This window comes from Wasmannia auropunctata, unplaced genomic scaffold, assembly GCF_000956235.1.
Source record: "Wasmannia auropunctata unplaced genomic scaffold, wasmannia.A_1.0 LD336097.1, whole genome shotgun sequence".
In the NCBI taxonomy this organism is placed as follows: Eukaryota; Metazoa; Arthropoda; class Insecta; order Hymenoptera; family Formicidae; genus Wasmannia; species Wasmannia auropunctata.
In genome coordinates, this window is record NW_012026793.1 from 1,757,200 (window position 1) to 1,775,571 (window position 18,372).

The 18,372-nt window shown below is 43.9% G+C and overlaps 1 protein-coding gene across 1 annotated transcript in view; it reads right to left on the reverse strand.

Annotated features, from left to right (window-relative positions):
• Positions 1 to 18,372, reverse strand: part of LOC105462602 (zinc finger protein 423 homolog) — an 84,174-nt gene that overhangs the window by 6,930 nt on the left and 58,872 nt on the right. The window contains exons 5-6 of the mRNA XM_011709304.1: positions 8,083 to 8,321; positions 5,440 to 5,582 (exon numbers count right to left, since the gene is read on the reverse strand). Coding sequence (XP_011707606.1) covers positions 5,440 to 5,582; positions 8,083 to 8,321 — 382 coding nt within the window. The remainder of the gene's footprint in view (positions 1 to 5,439; positions 5,583 to 8,082; positions 8,322 to 18,372) is intronic.

Below are 18,372 nucleotides of genomic sequence, written 5' to 3' on the forward strand. Positions count from 1 at the left end.
GGGCATCCAGTTATAAAGTCATCTTCGTCGTATTGTCGCCGTATTATTGCCGTATTATACGAGACTATATTAACGTATGAATTTTAAGCGCCATCGATTCTCTTCCGTATTTAAATGTGCAAGAGCCGCATAGGAAATTGTATTAATCCGCGTTGAAATAATGGGATAATGGAGTTTATGCTTAAGTGTTCGATATTAATTATTTAGATATTAATTACTCTCGACCTGTATATATATTTTTCTTAACGTTAAATGGTGTTGAACGGGAATTCGAAAATCAGGAAAACAAAAGTTGAGAGACATCGCCGCGCATTCGCGATTCTTCGTGGAACAAATGAGAAAAATAGTTCGTAGGTACTTATATTGTTTCTTAAATAATCGACCGCGGTCTCTTCGCTCAGACGTCCGCCAATCGATAACGGAGAACGGATAACTGAAACTAATACGATCCGCGCGAGTTTATTTATTATGTTCCTTGCAGAGATGCATTTTCGATCAACTATGAAACAGGGAAAATATTCGACAGCCACGGGATCTATCTCGCGTCGTATTTTCGCCGCGATTTGCTTCGTCCAAGATGCGCGCATCAAAGATGCGTTTTTCGATCAGCGCCGGCATGAATAAACAGAGATCCTGGGACATATCGAGCCCGGGGTAACTATTTTCACCGAGGTTCGCCGCGGATTGGGTGAAGTCTCTGAAGTCTCTACGATAAAAAAGAAATGAATATTTCAGTCGCGATTATTTTACTTATCGTAACAAGGAGAGCGTCCGATGACACGAAAAGACACATTTATAGCATCGAATGTATAATGTTGAATATAGCACCGCGAGAGAGAAAGAGAGAGAGAAAAATTGCGGAGATTTCGGACGTGAGTCAAACCCGGGTAACGACTCCGGTGATTTTCGAGCCCGATGAATAATTCATCGGTGGCCGGTGTGTGTACGTCGGTCCAGGTCGCGGCGACGGCGGCGGCGACGCGGCGGAAAACTGAATCCGCGAGCGTTTAAGGCGAGGATGACGCGAGGTTCGGTACGAGGAGGCGCGACGGTCAAGCGGGCTGTCTCGGGCACGCCGAAACGAAGACAGACGGCAAATTTACTCCTGCACTTTGCGCCTGAATTATTCATGCGCCACCAGGATTATCGCCCGGGTGAACCGCGATGCTGTCCTATTATCGAGCGTATCGTTTCGCGGCCGACAGAGCGCGACTGACGACGATGCGAGGAGGAAAAAAATATGGGGAAAAAAGTAGAGAGAGAGAGAGAGAGAGGGAGAGAGAACCGAAAGAGTACGACTCGAAAGCGTCGCGCTAGCTTAACGAAGAGAATGGACCGGCGACGAGTCCACATCGGTCGCGCCGATATTAAATACTATTCGCATATTTCTGTTTTGACACCGTTATTTACGCAGCATCTCGCCGACGCGACGTGTCACCTTCGACGAGAGACGATAAGAGATGACATTCGGATGGTGAAGGACATCCACGGATGCGGAGTATCCGTTCGCGACGCTTATTGATATAATATTCTTAATCTTCAGTACATAAAATTGGGTCATTTGTGTTATAATCAGTTATAATATTTATATACAATTTTTTTTTAATATACAACCTTACAAATACTTTTTTAAAGATGTTAAAGTACCTATAATATGCAAGAATCACTTAATTCTTGTACACTTGTAAAAAAAATGATGGAAATTAATTCGAAGAAATGAATGACTCTCGTTTGTAAATTGTAGTAAAGGATCGTCGTGTGAAAAATTATCATGTGTATGTACTAACAATAAGAATTAAGCGAAAAATTGCGTTCGCGATAATTGCATAGCAATAAATCAAAAACTGATTTCATAGTCCGAATGTTTAAAAATTATAATGTTCTGTCAACATTCTTTAGTTTCTCTTATATCACGCGATAATATACTATAATAATAACTAAACAGTACTGAGAAATATTTTTAACACAAAAAATATTTTTCATGTTGTTGCGGATCGTGTGCGAAATAATGTGTTGTTTTGATTCAGCAATATTTTATATTTCGCTGGCCTATATCGATTTAGAAAAATGCAAAGAAGCGCAGCTAAGACAAACAAGTCTTATTTTCTCGCTTGAAACAATATCAGATTTGGCTTGTCCAAGATTGGAAGGATATCGAGAAGCACAGTAACTGAATTATTTAATATTGTGCTGCAAGAGATCCTTTCCAACAGACTCTGTAGTATCTATTGGAATCGGTATTTTAAAAATAAGGTTTCCATAAAGATTTGTATCTTTAAAGATTAATTCATACATGAGAAAAATACTTTATCTTTAAAGCTATTTGTCATTACTTCGAGAGGAATAAATCTTAAAATAATGACTTATACTTGCAATCTCAAGATAGCTTGGGATAACTTTAGTGATAGAAAGAGTGTCAGAGCTTTCATAGTGATTTGACCGCCCGATTCTTGAAAAAACGTGGAGTTCAACCGCGTAATGGCGGGCAGCCATTATACAAGAAGAAGATCGCGTTTGGGGTGCTGAAAGGAAATGGAAATAAATGGTCCGTTAAACTCCACCCTCGCCAGTCCAAAGAATCACCCTGTCACGGTGATTCGTGGGTGCGTTAACGTATACTCGATCTCCGTTCTCGTCAGTCTTGAAACGTTCATTTACTCCGTAAAGATTCAAGTATCTACGAATCGTTACTTGCAATCCAGTCTTGATTTCTACTTTTTCGTTGTACAATTTTTTAAAATAGTTAATATCAATTTATCAATTTATGCCTACATGGAAAGAACAGTTATGCTGAAGAATCTGAAAATTTAGCTAGATACAAATTTGAAAATAATTTTGCTGTAACTCATCAAAAAAATTATGTAAAATGCTCAAACGTGGCAATAATGCAAAAAGTTTGCAACATTATTATCGCGTTTGAGCGTCCTACATATAATTTTTGAAGGCCCACACAAAAAAAATTATTTTCTAATCTGTATCTATAGCTAAATTTTTAGATACTTCAGCAAAACTGTATAACAGGTCCTTTTTCTGTCGACGCTCGATTTGCGTGTCTACAGCAGTATACCTGCGTCGATACTTGATTAGTCGACTGTGTAAAAAATTGTACGCATTATCTTTATTTATTGATGCAAAAAGATAATAAGCACAGGCGGTCGACTGAAAAGATAGACGTCGGACAAAAGAAGCGGAGGGCACCCGTCAATACCGTGGGGGGGGGTGGGGGAGGAAGGGGGTCGAATCGTGACTCCCGGTTGGCATCCGAGGACCATGAGAATTACGAAAAACTGCCGAGAAAATCTCGATCTTGCTGCCGCATTCCGTAAGAATAAAAACATCGCCGTGAGACATGAAGTTATTCGTTGAGATACGTAAGATCCCGCGATTAGTTTCGGTCGAACTAGACCTGACTTTGACAAGTTAAGACATTGATTCCAGTGACTTAAAACAAACATATAGCTTTGACCATAAGTATAAAGCACTCTTAATTTATTGCACTTCCTTAGAAAAAGTAGTAATAAAAGCCAAAGGAGAACTAAATATCAAAATTATTATAGAAACAAATATTAAAAATAAAAAAAACAGTTTTATTAAAAATAAATATTATTTTCAATAAAACTGTTTTTTTTTTAAATTTATTTATCGTTAGATATGGAATGTTTACGTCAATTTGTGAGAGTGCTTTATATATGATCAAGACTGTATTTTTTAAAAGGTTTCTTGGAGAAAGGAAATTTTCGAAGTTAAAAATTTACAACAAAGGCAAATAATTTTTTCACAATACGTTGCTCGATTAGGTATTGATTCTCAAGCTATGAATAGATTTTCTAATATTTTTTTCTAATATTTTGACCTTATTGAAGTTCCTCGCGCGGGTTAACGAGAGCGCATACTAACGATCGAAATGATACATCGTTGCGTGTCCGCAATCTGTCATAAGCGAAAGTCACAGTTAAGGGCCGACAGATCTCTCGCGCGTTGCATACGTGGCGTGAGAACCACGGAGATTTTCACCCTTTTGTTGGGTCACCCAAACCGATGGCTAAGGTGGGCGGACGAATAGAGACGTGGCGTAAAGATCTCGCGGTGCGATTATAATAGCGGCTGACAGGTGAGGAGCAAAGACTTGTTAGGACTTCATCCGAACGTTCGCGGGCGGAAAGCTTCGGAAAAGAGAGAGAAATCTATAAATAGATTTGAAAAAAAAATCCCAAGCGTAGAACAAGAAGTCATGATGACATCAAAATGGTTCTAAAATAATTCTTAAAAGTCACTTTCGATCAATCACGACTTATTTTAATATCATTTTGACGTTATCGTTGTGTAACTTGTTATTCTGATGAATTTGTATATAGGAAACAATCGTTTTTTTATAACGTTAATTTAATTAATAACGCAATTACGTGTAAAATGTAAGAATAAAATAGTCAAATCTCAAAAATTTGCGATTTTAATTAATTTACAGCGCAAATTCGTTGATGCTTCAACCGCGAAATTCCGGAATTTCTCATGCACGTTTCGGTCTCAGAGGGAAGCTAACGGCGGAAGTGCGAGGGACTCTCAGTTTCGTCGGTCGCGAGCGCGACTTTAACGGCCGGCGAAGGCGGACGAGCGGCAACGAGGCTCTTGACTAATGTTCTACCTGTTGTCCCGTAACACCTATGCGTCCTACCTGTCCGCTCTCTCGGCCGGGGCCCCGCGGGGGCCCGCGTATACGCGAGCGCACACGCGTGCATATACACACGTGTGTCAAGTTAGAAAAAGGTGCTTCGCGCGCGGGGGCTCAGCTTAGCATTTCAATGCGCGCAGGACGATTCAATGCCGTGCGTGCGTGCGTGCATGCGTGCGCGCAGGAGAGAGCCTGTGTGCTCTCGCGTGAGAAAGAGGGAAACAAACAGCTAGGCGATGAGAGAGAGAGAGAGAGAGGGGTGCGAGAGGGGGCAGGAAGAAAGAAACGTAAGAGAGTAAGCTTGACTAATGCCACCCGGGACCGCGGTCGTCGTGTGATCATTACTCATTTGTCACCCGTTGGATCGGGGTCCCCTGGAATCGGCCGGTCGGGCCCCGTCGGGCCCCGCGCGCGCCGCGTCGCGTCGCGGCACCGACGAGCACCGGCAGCACCCCGTCGAGGCAGCGCCTCGTTCGACCATCCGTTGCGTTTATGGCCTGAGCCAGCGCGATTATTTCCTTTACACCCTGATGATCCTTTACTGATTGCGTGCGTGTGTTTTATGACATAATCCGTAAATCAGATCTCATTGTCGATCGACACGTACGAAATTTGGAACAACTAGGTAGGGTTTTAAAGTTCGAATCTTTACGATTTGCGACGTCTAGTTGACTGTTGGCGACGTGAACGACTCTCATGAGTTATCGCTTAATGAATTTTGGTGGTCGATGGCAAAGCGCATATTTTGGAGACTAGATTCTCGTGCTTACCTCCTGGAGAAGGCGGCCTCACATTTCGAGCAGCGGTATCGCCTGTCCCCGGTATGCAGCTTCACGTGACGATCGCGGCTGCGCTTGTGCTTGAACAGTCTGTTGCACCAACTGCATCGATACGGCATCTGATCGCCGTGGCTCTGCAATCAATACAATCGTCGTGTAATGCAACTACAGCAGTTCTTCAGATTAAACGATATTTTGTTCGTAGAAATAAAAAAAAAGAATATAAATAATCGTAACTGTATAGTTATAAAAGTGCTGCGACGATATTGCAATAAAACTGTAAATTTTTCACGAGATTATCATATTTTTGAAGCTTTTACCAAAAAAAATCATGGAATTCAATGGAAATTCTGTACATCACTTGGAACGTTTTATTATTTATTTTTCTTGTTATAGAATCACGTAATTCTAGGATATTCTAGGATTGTGCAGGTTAAAAATTTGTTACGTTAAATATAATAAAATAAATTAATTTGTTTGATTATATTTAACGTGCCAATTTAATATCTAACAATATTATACAACAATAATATTAATACATTCTACATATAATACCATTACTTTTAATTTATATAAAATTAAATAAAAATTCATGGAGATTACAAATCAAAAGTCTCAACCAAATCTGGGAAGGACATTTGGCCGATTTTGCTTAACGTCTCAATTATACTCTACACGAGAAACTTTATCAAGCGCGCGAGAGAAGAGAGGAGAGTCTCGGTAGAAGAGAAGCTTCACGGAGCAAGAAGAAGAAGAAGAAGTAGCGTCGGCTCTCTGTCGGGACGCGTCACCCAGCCAGATCACGGTGACCGATATGATCCCATACGGTCACCTTCTTTGTGCCGCGCGCTCCCGCTCGCGGAGCTAAAACGCTTCTCCGTGCCGCTCCGGCTACGAAATGGTCTCGCGACGAGGTAAGTAAGCTCGGCACGTAGCGACGAGACCGCGCCAGACGGACTTTCGAGCCGTCGGCTCCTTTGAAGAGACAATCTGGACGATGGGGCGAAGCGATCGCGCCGCCTCGGTCTCTCTCTCGGCCGCGGCCGGGAAGGACCACCGACCATCGGACAACTCGCGAAAATGGCGACGAGAAGGCCTCCGCGGACGCACGGAGGCTGTTCGATAATCGGACAACAATCAGACATTAAAAAAAAAAAACAACGAACTTGTAAGAGAATTCGACCGTACGATCTGGATGTCAAAGTGCATCATCGATGAATTATCGATTGGCTAACAATAAGTAAATCTTATCAAAGCCGCTTCTTTTATCTTCATGGACGTTTGATCTCGAAAAATCCGTGGTATCTTGGGAATCTTTAAAATTCAGCCGTTCTCGCGGATCTGTCAACGTTACAACTTCGCGATACGACAGGCCCGCGAAGGATTGAGATTACTCGCCGCGATTGTCGGTGGAGTAAAGCCAGCATTGTGCGTAGCATAAATAGACAGCTATCTACCTAGACTCACGGGTACTCGTCTTGATTATCGGAGTCGTATCTGCGCGCGATTCAGCTCGCGTATAATATATATATATGTACGTACGTTCAGCAGCGGGCTTTCGCGAAAGGAAGGAAGGAGCGGAGGAGGAGGAGGAGGAGGAGGCCGAAGGGACGGCCGCCACCTGGACGAATAACCTGATAACCGGTACAACCTGTTATGGGCACAACGCTACAGATTCTGACCCGATGATGACCCCCGTGCCGGCCGGCCTCGGACGCGGAAGAACGGGCTAATGCCACCGCCATGCAAAATGAGAAAAAAAAAAGATCCGAGAGGAGAGGACACTTTCGCCACGCGCGTCCCTCTTCCACAGGCAGGACCGCCTCGCGCGCCGCGCTCACTCGCAGGACACTTGCGGCGCGGAAACGCGTTAACCTGCCCCGCGCGCGTTTACGGGACTCGTCGACCTCGCGGAATCACACCTCGGACTTTTTCTCACAGAAGGCGCGAGATGAGAGGAGAGCTCTCTATAACTCGCGTCGCGACGTGCGTGGCGCGCATACTAATGCGCGTGACGAACGTCGATCCTTTTGGTTTCGTATTCTTTTTTCTTTTTTCGACGACTGACCTTGCGTCTCTTACGCAAATAGACGCGAGATACTTGAGGTTACAGCGATTTCTACTAACATCAGAAGCATCAGATGCGGGAACGCACGAACGTGGAAGATAATGTACGTTATCGCGAGAACGAAATGAAACACTTGATCTTTCTCTTTATCGCGGTAGATCTTTAATTTAAATAGATGATCTGTAAATATTTTAAATAAAAAGCTTATAAACCATAAAGATCTCTCTCTCTCTCTCTCTCTCTACATGGAAAAAACGATTTTTTCTCAAAGGAAAAATTTAGCTAGCTCTGAAAATAATTTTGTTAAACCATCAAAATAATTATAAGATGCTCAAATTGCAGGTTGTCAAAATGTTAAAACTTTTGACAGCATTGCCCGCATTTATTTGAGCATCCTACATGATTAATTTGATAGTCGAATAAAATTATTTTCAACAAAATCATATTGCAAGTAACTATATCCGAATTTAGATGTACATTTACAATTTTGATTTTCAATTAAAACGAGTTATTTCAGTCAGGAAATATCTGGTGAGCGGGGAAATTGTTGAGCCTGTCATCCTTACCTGTTCGTGTTTCTTCAGGTAGCTGAGCCGCGGGAACGTCCTGTCGCAGAATTGGCAAGGGTACGGGGCAGCGGGATTATTGCCGTCGGGATTGACGCCGACGTCGGCGTCAACCTCCGGCTCCGACGGAAAGCTGGCCGATGTCGGTGTCGCGCAGGACGACGGCGTCTCGCCGCCGCGACGCGAATTGGGCCCGCCATCCTCGCTGTGCCACGAGGAGCTTCCGGTTCCTAGGGCCTCTGAAATCAATGTGGAACAAGAACCTCAATAACGCCTCGATAATCGATTCGACGAAATTTTTTCTATTGATCCTAGATGACCTTTCAGCATCTCTCTCTTTTTGCAAGTGTTGCAAGAAGAGAACGCTTTTACATTCACCTACGGCTTACGAACTCGTCGTGCGTACGCTAACGATGTTACGGATCCGGCCGGTCTCACCTCGCCTGTTACGTGTCCCTTTATATCGTTCGCGTAACGAGCGGAGACGGTAAAACTCGTACCATTAACCCCCGAGCCTTGACTGGCTCGGGAAAGATCGCGGTGTGTCCTGCGCGACCCTATAAGATCGCGCTAGGCTACATTCAACAGGCGGGACACCGCGCGCGATTGTCGCCTTCCTTCGTTAACTCGGGGTCGCCTGACACCACGTTCGGGTCTCTTCCAGTGAGTAATTCTTGCAAAACAAACCAATGTAACATTCTTGTTTGAATGATGTATACGATATTTTTAATTAAATGCATCATTTCGCTTATCGCACGCGAAAAAAAATTGATCGAAAGATCGGTATCGTAAGACGGTGTACGAGCACGACGATAAATCGTCGAGATTTAGACGGAAGTTACGCGATTGTAACCGTAACGTATCTTTCAAAACGCGTATAGAAACGAAGTTCGGTTAAGTGGTGACCCCGCCGGCGCGCAAAACGTCAAATAAACTCCGGGGGGGCAAACGGGTCAAGTAAGGGGACCCCGCGTCTCTCCGTGACAGAAAATCCGGCTTATCCGCCGCCTTCGTCGCGCCGTGGGAGAGCGTGTCGCGTCGGCTACTTCCGGCGCAGTCACGCCGGCTAATCACAAATAATTTATAATTGCCGGGAATGAGGATTATAGAGAGATCGCTGCACTGCACACTTCGTGATAGAGAGCGAGGGCGAGGCGCGCCGCTAAATGGTGGAAATGACTCGGCTAGTTGGCCGTTTCCTCATTTGTCGTCGGCCCCCCGTCGGCGATGGATCGACACCCACGAGTCGATTTAACAGACTTTGCGGAATCCCAGTCCACGCTATATGAGCGCGCGTGCGCGTGAGAGAGAGACAAGGACCGCCACCCAGAAGATGTGTATGAGAGACGCGACGAGATCGTGATACGTCGTCGTGGATGCCGCGTAAATGGCTCGCATCCTCCACCCACGCGCGTCATCCTCGCGCGAGACGCTCGGTCTCTTCCTCTCCCAGAAGGACGTCGCCCAGGCGCGTTTCCGCGCGAATCACGATCATGCCGCTCGAAAGACACGGGATTCGAATAAGTACATATCGGAGAAATCGCGTTTTTTTTTAATTTTAAAGTTGTTTTATAAATTTAAATACCTGTCTTCAGAAAATAAATGCAATTAATAAAAGTAAAAAATAAAATTTTTACATACAATTTTCAAGATGAAGCATGTATTTGTATATCGTGTAAACAGACGTGGTTCATATTCCAAGAGAGACAAGGGACTCTTATTTTTTTTTCACGTTGCGCAACACGCGAGCACCTATTGAGGCGTTCGCCCAATTGGCACTGCGACTGACTCACGCGTTCCGATGACTCTTCGAGTGGACGCTGAGAAGAGCTACAGTGGAGAAAGGCTGTCTAGGTGTGGAGGAACGTGAACTGCGCGTGCAACAGAAGCACTAGAGAAGCATTTTGGCAAATTAACCTATTAATAGAAAACGTATTTCGCACCCTTGCTTCAAAAGTGATACAACAAAAAAAAATTAACTGTCAGACTTTTGATGATTGATAAGGCAATATTATTTTACCTAATTTATTCATGGTAATAATTCGGAAATCACGTTTTTCGAATCACTTTTGAAGCAAGGGTGCGATTTGTCGCCTATTATGTAATCGTCATACGTCAAACTTAACGTTGAGCGATTCCCGCAGGAATTCCTAGACACATAGGGCGAAAACGTTCAGCTGGCCCTCAATAGTGTATCTTGAAATAAGTTGAAAATTACAAAAGTCATGAGCACATCCACTAGAATATTTTTAATTTCATATGGCCAATATCTAGTAAATTCGCTCATTTTTGTAATTTTCACGTTTCAAGATACACAATCGATGCCTTGACCTACGGACACTCTACATACCGCACGATATGAGCGAGAGAGCGCGAAATGTCGGGGGTGGCTCGAGGGGGAGAGACCGCTCGGTTCAAAAGAGAGAGACTCTTATTTAGCCCACGGATCGTGTCCGATCGGCGACGATGTGTCATCGAGGCGAAAATAGGCGCATTTAAGCGGCACGGGCTGCCGATGCACGCGTTGGCGACCTGTGCCGGCGCATCGCGCCGCGTCCCCGCTGACGGTCCTGTTGTCGCCTCGTGCCCCCCGGGACTATTTATAGGAGCGCTTCGACGACGCTTATTAATAGGGGCCCGACTTAACGCCTTCGTTAATTGTGACTTATGCCGGATCGCGCGTGCCTCGCGCGGATTTTCGCGCCAGTGGCGTAGGGCGGACCCGCGGCGGCAACGCGTGAACCGAGAAAATAAGGAAAACGTTTAGCTTTTCTTGATCTTCTATCTAGCCTGATTTTCCGACCAGTGTCTCTGTGAGCATTTTTTAAGGACCGATCTCACTATTCTCGATTAACTTGATTGGTCGATTATGTATACAGTAATCGGAGATGATGAGACCGGTTCTAAAGAAACCGAAAGTTTTCTGAATTCTTATGCGATTGCATCGCGTTTCGTTCATTTAATACATGCGAAATGAATGGACTTTATTATGTAAGATTCGAAATCATTGGAGATCTTCCTGACTAATAAATTTGATTTTAGGATCGTCGGGAATATTTTCTTAGTCACTTTGACGATTTCAAAAATTAACGGGACGTCATTGTACCGTACTTTAATTTAATAGGACGTTCAGATTTCGCGCGACCGTTTCGAGCATTGACATTGGTGTTTGACATCAAGCAGCGTCTCGTGCCATAGTTAACTATTCACGCTGTCCACTAGCAATTACGGAGCAAAATTATCGCCGCTGTTACCGAAGACAGAGTTTAATAGCGCGCTCGTCAGAAAACCATTTTGTATCAACTTGTTCCTGGCGATCGTCATTCATCGCAGCACGCTTAAACACGTCCGATGTGAGTGTGATTACATATCGGTTACTTATATCGCACGAGGATGAACATTTGTCACGGGGAGATTCGCGCGCGTAATAATATTTCACGTTATCTTGCCGGATTTAATTTACACGCGGGCGATTTGAGGATTTCAGAGTCCGAAAATCCAATCAGAGAAATATCGAAAGTGAAAGGGAAATAGAAGGCGAGAGGGTAAGCTTTTTTTCAGTTTTTGTTTCCAAGCAAGCGGATTTGCTAGTTGATATAGAGTCATGTGAATGACGCTTGACAATTATATATAAATTTAGGTAAGTTATATTTAAACAAGATTAGAAACGCCAAAGTTATTATATATATTTAAGTTAAAATTAGAATCACGTTATACTTAAGTAGAATAAAATGATGTATCATGTCGCGTTTCAAGGGCTCGGATTCTGCACGTGTAACGCCGCCACGTGTCGGCTTTAACGGAGCGCGATTAGTCAGCAACTTCTGATCGAGGCGAGGGAACCAGAAACAAGAAAAGATAGAAGAAAGAGTGACCACCGCGAGAAGTGTCGATGAAACGAGACGCGATTATAAATGCCTTTTTCGTCATATTGATCGTCGTATCGCAGTGATAATGCTAGGCTGCGACAATAGCTAAATGAATCGCGTACGTATTAAATTCCTTCCTATTATGCGGAAGAAATAAGTACAAGGAATGTGAATAACAGTCAGATAGCGAGAGAGTTGCCTGCTCTAAATCGTGTCCCGAATCAATATAAACTGAATTCCAAATTCGATTTCGAGGCGAGAATCACCTTCGTATCGGGACTTACTAGAGCTTCGATAATATCACCTTTTACATTTTCAATAATTCCAAATAGCCCGAATTTTTGACAAATTCATCAAGTAAAACATTCCTCGCGTGAACCGCAGTTGAAATTCAGCGGTGGTGGCGAATGAAAAGTTGTGGAACGAGATGAAGGGTGCGCGACGATAATGTTAAACTTCGTGGAAAAGTGGCGAAACTTCAGGTATAGATGAAAATCAGACAGATAGAAAAAAGACAACGGGAGAGAAAGAGAGAGAAGTTACGTTCAGACCTTTAGACTTGTGTTGCTCGTCCTGCGACGGTTCCTTGTGCGCGTGGATCTTTCCTATCAGCAATTCCAGCCGTGAACTGTTGCCTTTGAAGAGCATCTTGTCCTTGTTTCCTAGCGTTCACCTCGATCGATCTTCGATTCGTTAACAAAACGTCCACATCACGTGTTCAAATTATTAAATTAAACTATCATCATCGAATCGGATCAATGAATTCTAGATCATAAATCGTAAACATCGAGATCGCCGTTGTTCGAAGTAAGGCAAGTGAAATCGGTGCGGAGAGTACCTGGTGATCCAGTGAATCGGCTGAGGTCACGTCGACCGGATCGATAAGCCCGCTAACAAGGCTGACTGCTGGTAGCAATGAGAATATCAATCCAAATGTCGTTAAAGCATATCGATTAAAATGTCGTTATGAAACTAAACGGCTTCGGATGTCAATTAACTATAACAGCTCACACGATGATCCCGATTTAAGGCACTGTCCATTCGTTCCTGTGATGTCTCTTTAAAATACTTCAAAAAAATTCCCACCGCACATTCTGCACGTCAAATCTCAAGTGACACAGGTGAGCGTTTCTCAAATTCAATTCGATCGTCACAATTTTAGTCCAACTCGTTCGTTAAGTGTCTCTCTCTCTCTCTCTCTCTCTCTCTTTCTCGATCACTTTCTTGGTTCTCCGTTCCGCGATTATTCGTCGAGTGATCAGGCACTTAGGGTACTCCGATGTAACTGTCGTGTTCGCGTCGAGCCTCTTCACCGCTGGATCCTATCGGTCGGGTCGGTTCGGATCCGCGCGAGTCCGGCGGCGATCGATCCACCGTCGATCGCGATGCTCTGAGAACTGCGGGGCCTCCGTCAGTAGTCGACCACCGGTATCTCGGGCGATCTCCCGAGGCGAGAGCGCGCCGTCAAGGGGGTCCCACCCGTGACTATTATCGCGCGCGATGCAAAAGCGAGACGCGCGTGTGTGCACGCACACGCGTACACACGCACGATACGTGTACGCACGTACACATACACACACACACACACACTCACATACGCACGGTCGAGGTTCTCCACCGAAGTGGTGTACCGACAGAAAACGACGGCGGCGAAGAAGGAAAGAGAGAGGGGACCGCGAAAAGCCGCACCAGAGAGAGGCCAGGGAGTCCTCTGGGAAACCAGCCACCGCATTGGACGGTAGGCGGGCTCACACACTAACGAGTACACCCACCTTCAGAGAACCACCGCCACCCGGCACCTATTTAACCTTTCTCGTAACCGGCTCCTCCACCTAATCCACCACCTCGCACGCGCGCACGGACCCCGAAGAGGATCGTTCTTAGCGCGCGAGCGTGATCCGCGAGTCGCGAGGATCAACTCAACATGAAAGGAGCCTTCTTCTTCGACGACTTTGTATCTTTTGCGAAAGGGAGCTTCAAGAGAATAAAAAACATGTCAATTAAGACTATGATAAAAAAGATATATATTTATTTTTTTTATTAAAAGGAGAGAAATAAAAAAAAAAGATGAAACGCCGGCTGGAGGTGCAGCTTTCTTACCGATTCGCCCGTGTATTTATATTAATTAATTAATCGCGATTGCATTAATTAATTATACAGTCAATTTATGTCCCCTATTTATTACTGGGTCTCCTATTTATTTAGATGGTATCGCGGGTGTAACGACCGTCTCGCTCATTGGAGCCTCTAAATCGCGTGCAATCGCTTTTTCCACGGCTACCACTTCTTCGCACCCAGCGTTGCGATTCGCGCGAACAATCGGACTCTCCGCGGCCTGTCGAATTCACGGCGATTTCGTACGCAAGGCGACTTGTTTACCCGCGGCTAATGCCACAAAAGCGCCGATCAGGAAACTTTCAACGGGGTATTCGACCACGAAAGAGTGCCGTTACCGTTCGGTTAGCGCCGCAGAAAATGAGTCTCCCGCCTTGCGCCGGAGAAAATTGCCTGCGTCGTCGATTAAGGTTTGTGGACTGGTGTTAGGAAAAATGGAGCACATAAAGCAACATTGGAAATATTTAAATATATGTACGCCGAGATAAATTTTTTTACGTGCTAGAAGATTTAGAATTTAACTGGATATTATAAATTTAAAAATAATTTCGTTGGCCCATCAAAATAATTTATACTGGAAATTCTAATTGTTAGAATATCAAAATTTTGTGTAGCATTGCTCATCAATATTGAGTTTTCAACATAATTATTTTAATGGTCTAACAAATTTATTTTCAATTTTGTATTCAGCTAAATTTCAGATCTTTCAACAAAAATTGTTCTTACAATGTAGATCAAAATTTTCTGGAAAATAGTCATATTATTACGAATAGTTTAGTAGGATCAAATAATTATAATTATAATTATAATTATTGAATCCTATTAAACTATAATTATAATTATTACATTATAATTACATCCATTGCTTGTTTTACGTAACTCCGTAAATAATGCGTAGTGTTATTGGATGCCGAATAAAGATATGTTTTACACAGCCTAATTTTTAGCTTTCTAATCCAGCATTCGCTCGTCGCGGGGAGGCCCTGAGTTTACGCGACAGGGTTCTTGAGAAAGACTTCAAAAACACGAAGAAGAAGAAGGGAAGCAATCGGGGGGAAGAAGGGGATAGAAAAAAGGTGAATTTCGGTGTTGAGGGGGCCCCCCCGCGAGCCCTGTGAAATCGCGCGGAATGGATTCTCACACGCGGCTGGAGCTCTGTACCACCTTATGGGGTACGCATAGCGACAGCGAGCACCGGGCACCCTATGGGGACCCATAAGGTGCGGCGCGGTCCGTAACTCGTAAGCTCCGCGTTCAGGAAGGCGCCGGCGCCCACCCATCGCGATTATTTATCTCATTGCGATCGCGGCATTAGGTGGTCCCCGATGTCTTTCCTCTCTTTCCCTCTCTTTCTCTTCTTTTCTTTCCCTTTTATTTTTCGCCACCTCCGGCGCTCCGATCGATACGTTTCCTTATAATTCCTGCGGCGACGTGTTCATTATTTATATACGTGTCACGTTGCCAAACGTTGGAATGAGTTGAGAAACCACTTAATGATTTCTTCATACAATGTAAAATGGAATTCCCCTGGCTATGAGATTTTTCGAACTAAATATTATCAAACAAGTCTTCACCTAGTTTTTCAGAAAATTTACGTAAAACAAAAAACAAATTAAATTAATTTCCCATCAGAAATTTATTTTAACTTCCATTTATGATTCATTTCCATTTATGAATTTCCATTTATGATTCAGCCCAAAAAAATGTTAATATGTAATAAATAAAGATCTCTCTTAATATTTTTTAAACGTTAGGACTATTAGAGTCGTCTACATCGTATTTATTTTACCCAACTCCATCGTAATCTTTTTTGCGACGTTTTCGTGGTAGACCTGTCATCGACGGTCTAATGACTTCAATAGTTTGCGGTAACATCGCTCGATCAATCTATCGCCGAAGTGGACCGGATCATGCAAACGAGTTTATTCGATTCTAATCGAGACGAAAACCGTGCGATCTGTGCTATCGAGGTAAAACCGTAAACCGAAACAATAAAAAGCAGAGAGAGAGAGAGAGAGAGAGAGAGAGAGAGAGAGAGAGAGAGAGAGAGAGAGAGAGAGAGAGAGAGAGAGAGAGAGAGAGAGAGAGAGAGGGGGGGGGAGGAGAGAGAGATTAGCCTTAGAGATCGTTGTCTTAGGCACGCACGTCCGAGCACGCACGTCCAAGCACGCACGAGTTATCTTAAACGACTGCGATAATGCCTTTGTCTACGGATTATATTTGCGCTCTCACGATTTTACACCCTTAAACGACGAAGCACCTCAAGTCCCGTTAAGAGCCGGCATTCGCGACCGCGAAGGAGAAGAGAAAGAGAGGGAGTCGACAGACGCGCAATTTGTCAAGGGATCGACCTCGGCGCGAGAAGGAAAAAAAACGGAGGAAACGGAGTCGCTTGGACCCCGTTAATGAGGATGCGCGATAAGGGCGACGGTAACCGCGACTACGGAAACTTGCGACGCGTGGAATTCTCCGTAATTCCGCGCGACCGAGCGACGTTGTGGGAGGCACCTTAATAAGGCGCATGTGCGAGCGAAGACGATGCTGCGAGCGACTCCGCCTACGCCACCGTCGGCTCTCCGTCCGTGCCGGAGCGTCTCTCGCTCGCTCCGGTGGTGTATGTGTGTGCACGCGTTTTCTCCTTACCGCCGCGACCACGTTCCCACACGCGCGCGCTTACCACCCACACGTGCAACGTTACGCAACGCATCCCGGCTCCCACCACCGCACGTCGCGGGAGGACGCGCCACGCGCGATTTCATTCATAGCCATCCGGCGATGCGCGCGTGTTAGGCGATGCTCACACGCGAAAGATTCGTCAATGAATCGGCCGTGATCGTCGATTCGCTCGTTGGCCGACTCACAAAGAGTTCGTCGTGCGATCGTACTATTCAAAGGAAAAACCCAGACGAAATCATTGATGTGTCGTAAGACACGTTATGCATGTGAAGATCTTTTTATGACAGGTGAGATATGATCGAGATATGAAAAAATATGTTGAATTCAATTACAGCTATATAGGTATAAAACTATAAAGAATCACCATAAATTCACGTAAACATTCTATTGTGTATTTAACGAAAAACAAATTAAAAAACAGTGAGTATTATTGAAAAATAATATTTATTTTTCTAACAATTTTAATATTTTGTTAGCCTTCAGTTTTTGTCACCATATGAAAAAAAAAAACGATTTTCATAAAAAATCGAAAATTTTGCTGGATACAAATCGGAAAATAAATTTTGTTAAACTGTAAAAAAAAAACAATTATATCGGAATATAAAAAAATTTTATATCGTAGCTACTATTTTGCGTTTGCAACAAGATTTATTTTCAGATTTGTTTTCAGCAAAATTTTTGATCCTTCAGGAAAATCGTTCTTTCCTTTTTCAAGAAAATAATATGCAATGCAATTGAGAGTGCTTTATACTTATGACTAAAGGCTGTATTACGAGATAGCATGCTTTTGGTGAAGAATCAGCATCTCTCTTCCGAGTTGCATGAAGAGCGCGCTAAGGTGCGACTTCGCGCGTTTCGCGTAAAATTGCGGTCTGCGGTTGAACCCTTGATGAGAGGCGCCCAGTAATTTCGCCAGTCTCACTTACGCGAAATCTATTTCATTCGATACGCTTTCGATCCGCGAGACGAGAAGATAAATCCCTCTCCCCCCTCCTCCCCCCACGACAAGGCGTGCTTCTCGCTTGGAGACGCGAAGCCTGCACGCCGCCTCGCCGCATTACCGTTTCGCTATTTGCGGTCGGCAGATCACACGGAAACCGTAGGAATCGCGCGCCTCGATATTCACGAAGGCCTGTGAGAACGCGGGCGACCAGACCGTACGGCGACGTTCCTTCATGAATTTATTAGATTGAGACTTTCTCACGCGAGCATCTCGGAGGAGATCCGCGAGACGCGGAAGTGGCGCATCGTATCCGTCGTTTCTCATGACTTTCTCGAGCGAGTCCGACGAAAAATCGAAATAATTTATTTATTTAGAAATGAGTATCGCGCGAAGATGCGCTCTTTGTTCTTTTCAGCCCAATGTACCTATAAATACTTATCCTTTTTATGACGTACCTATGTAAAATTATAAGAAATAGGACGTAAATATAATTATTATAAATATAAATATGTAATGAGATTTCTAATTTCTCATATTTTATTTTTTATAATTTTTCGTAATCATTGAAGGCTGTCTTTGGATATATTTTTCTGTGACTCATTAATTATAATTATCTTAGCGGCCTCGGTTGCCGTTGTTGCCAAGAAACGGTAAATTTAAACCCGAACGCAGCCATTTCATCGAGAT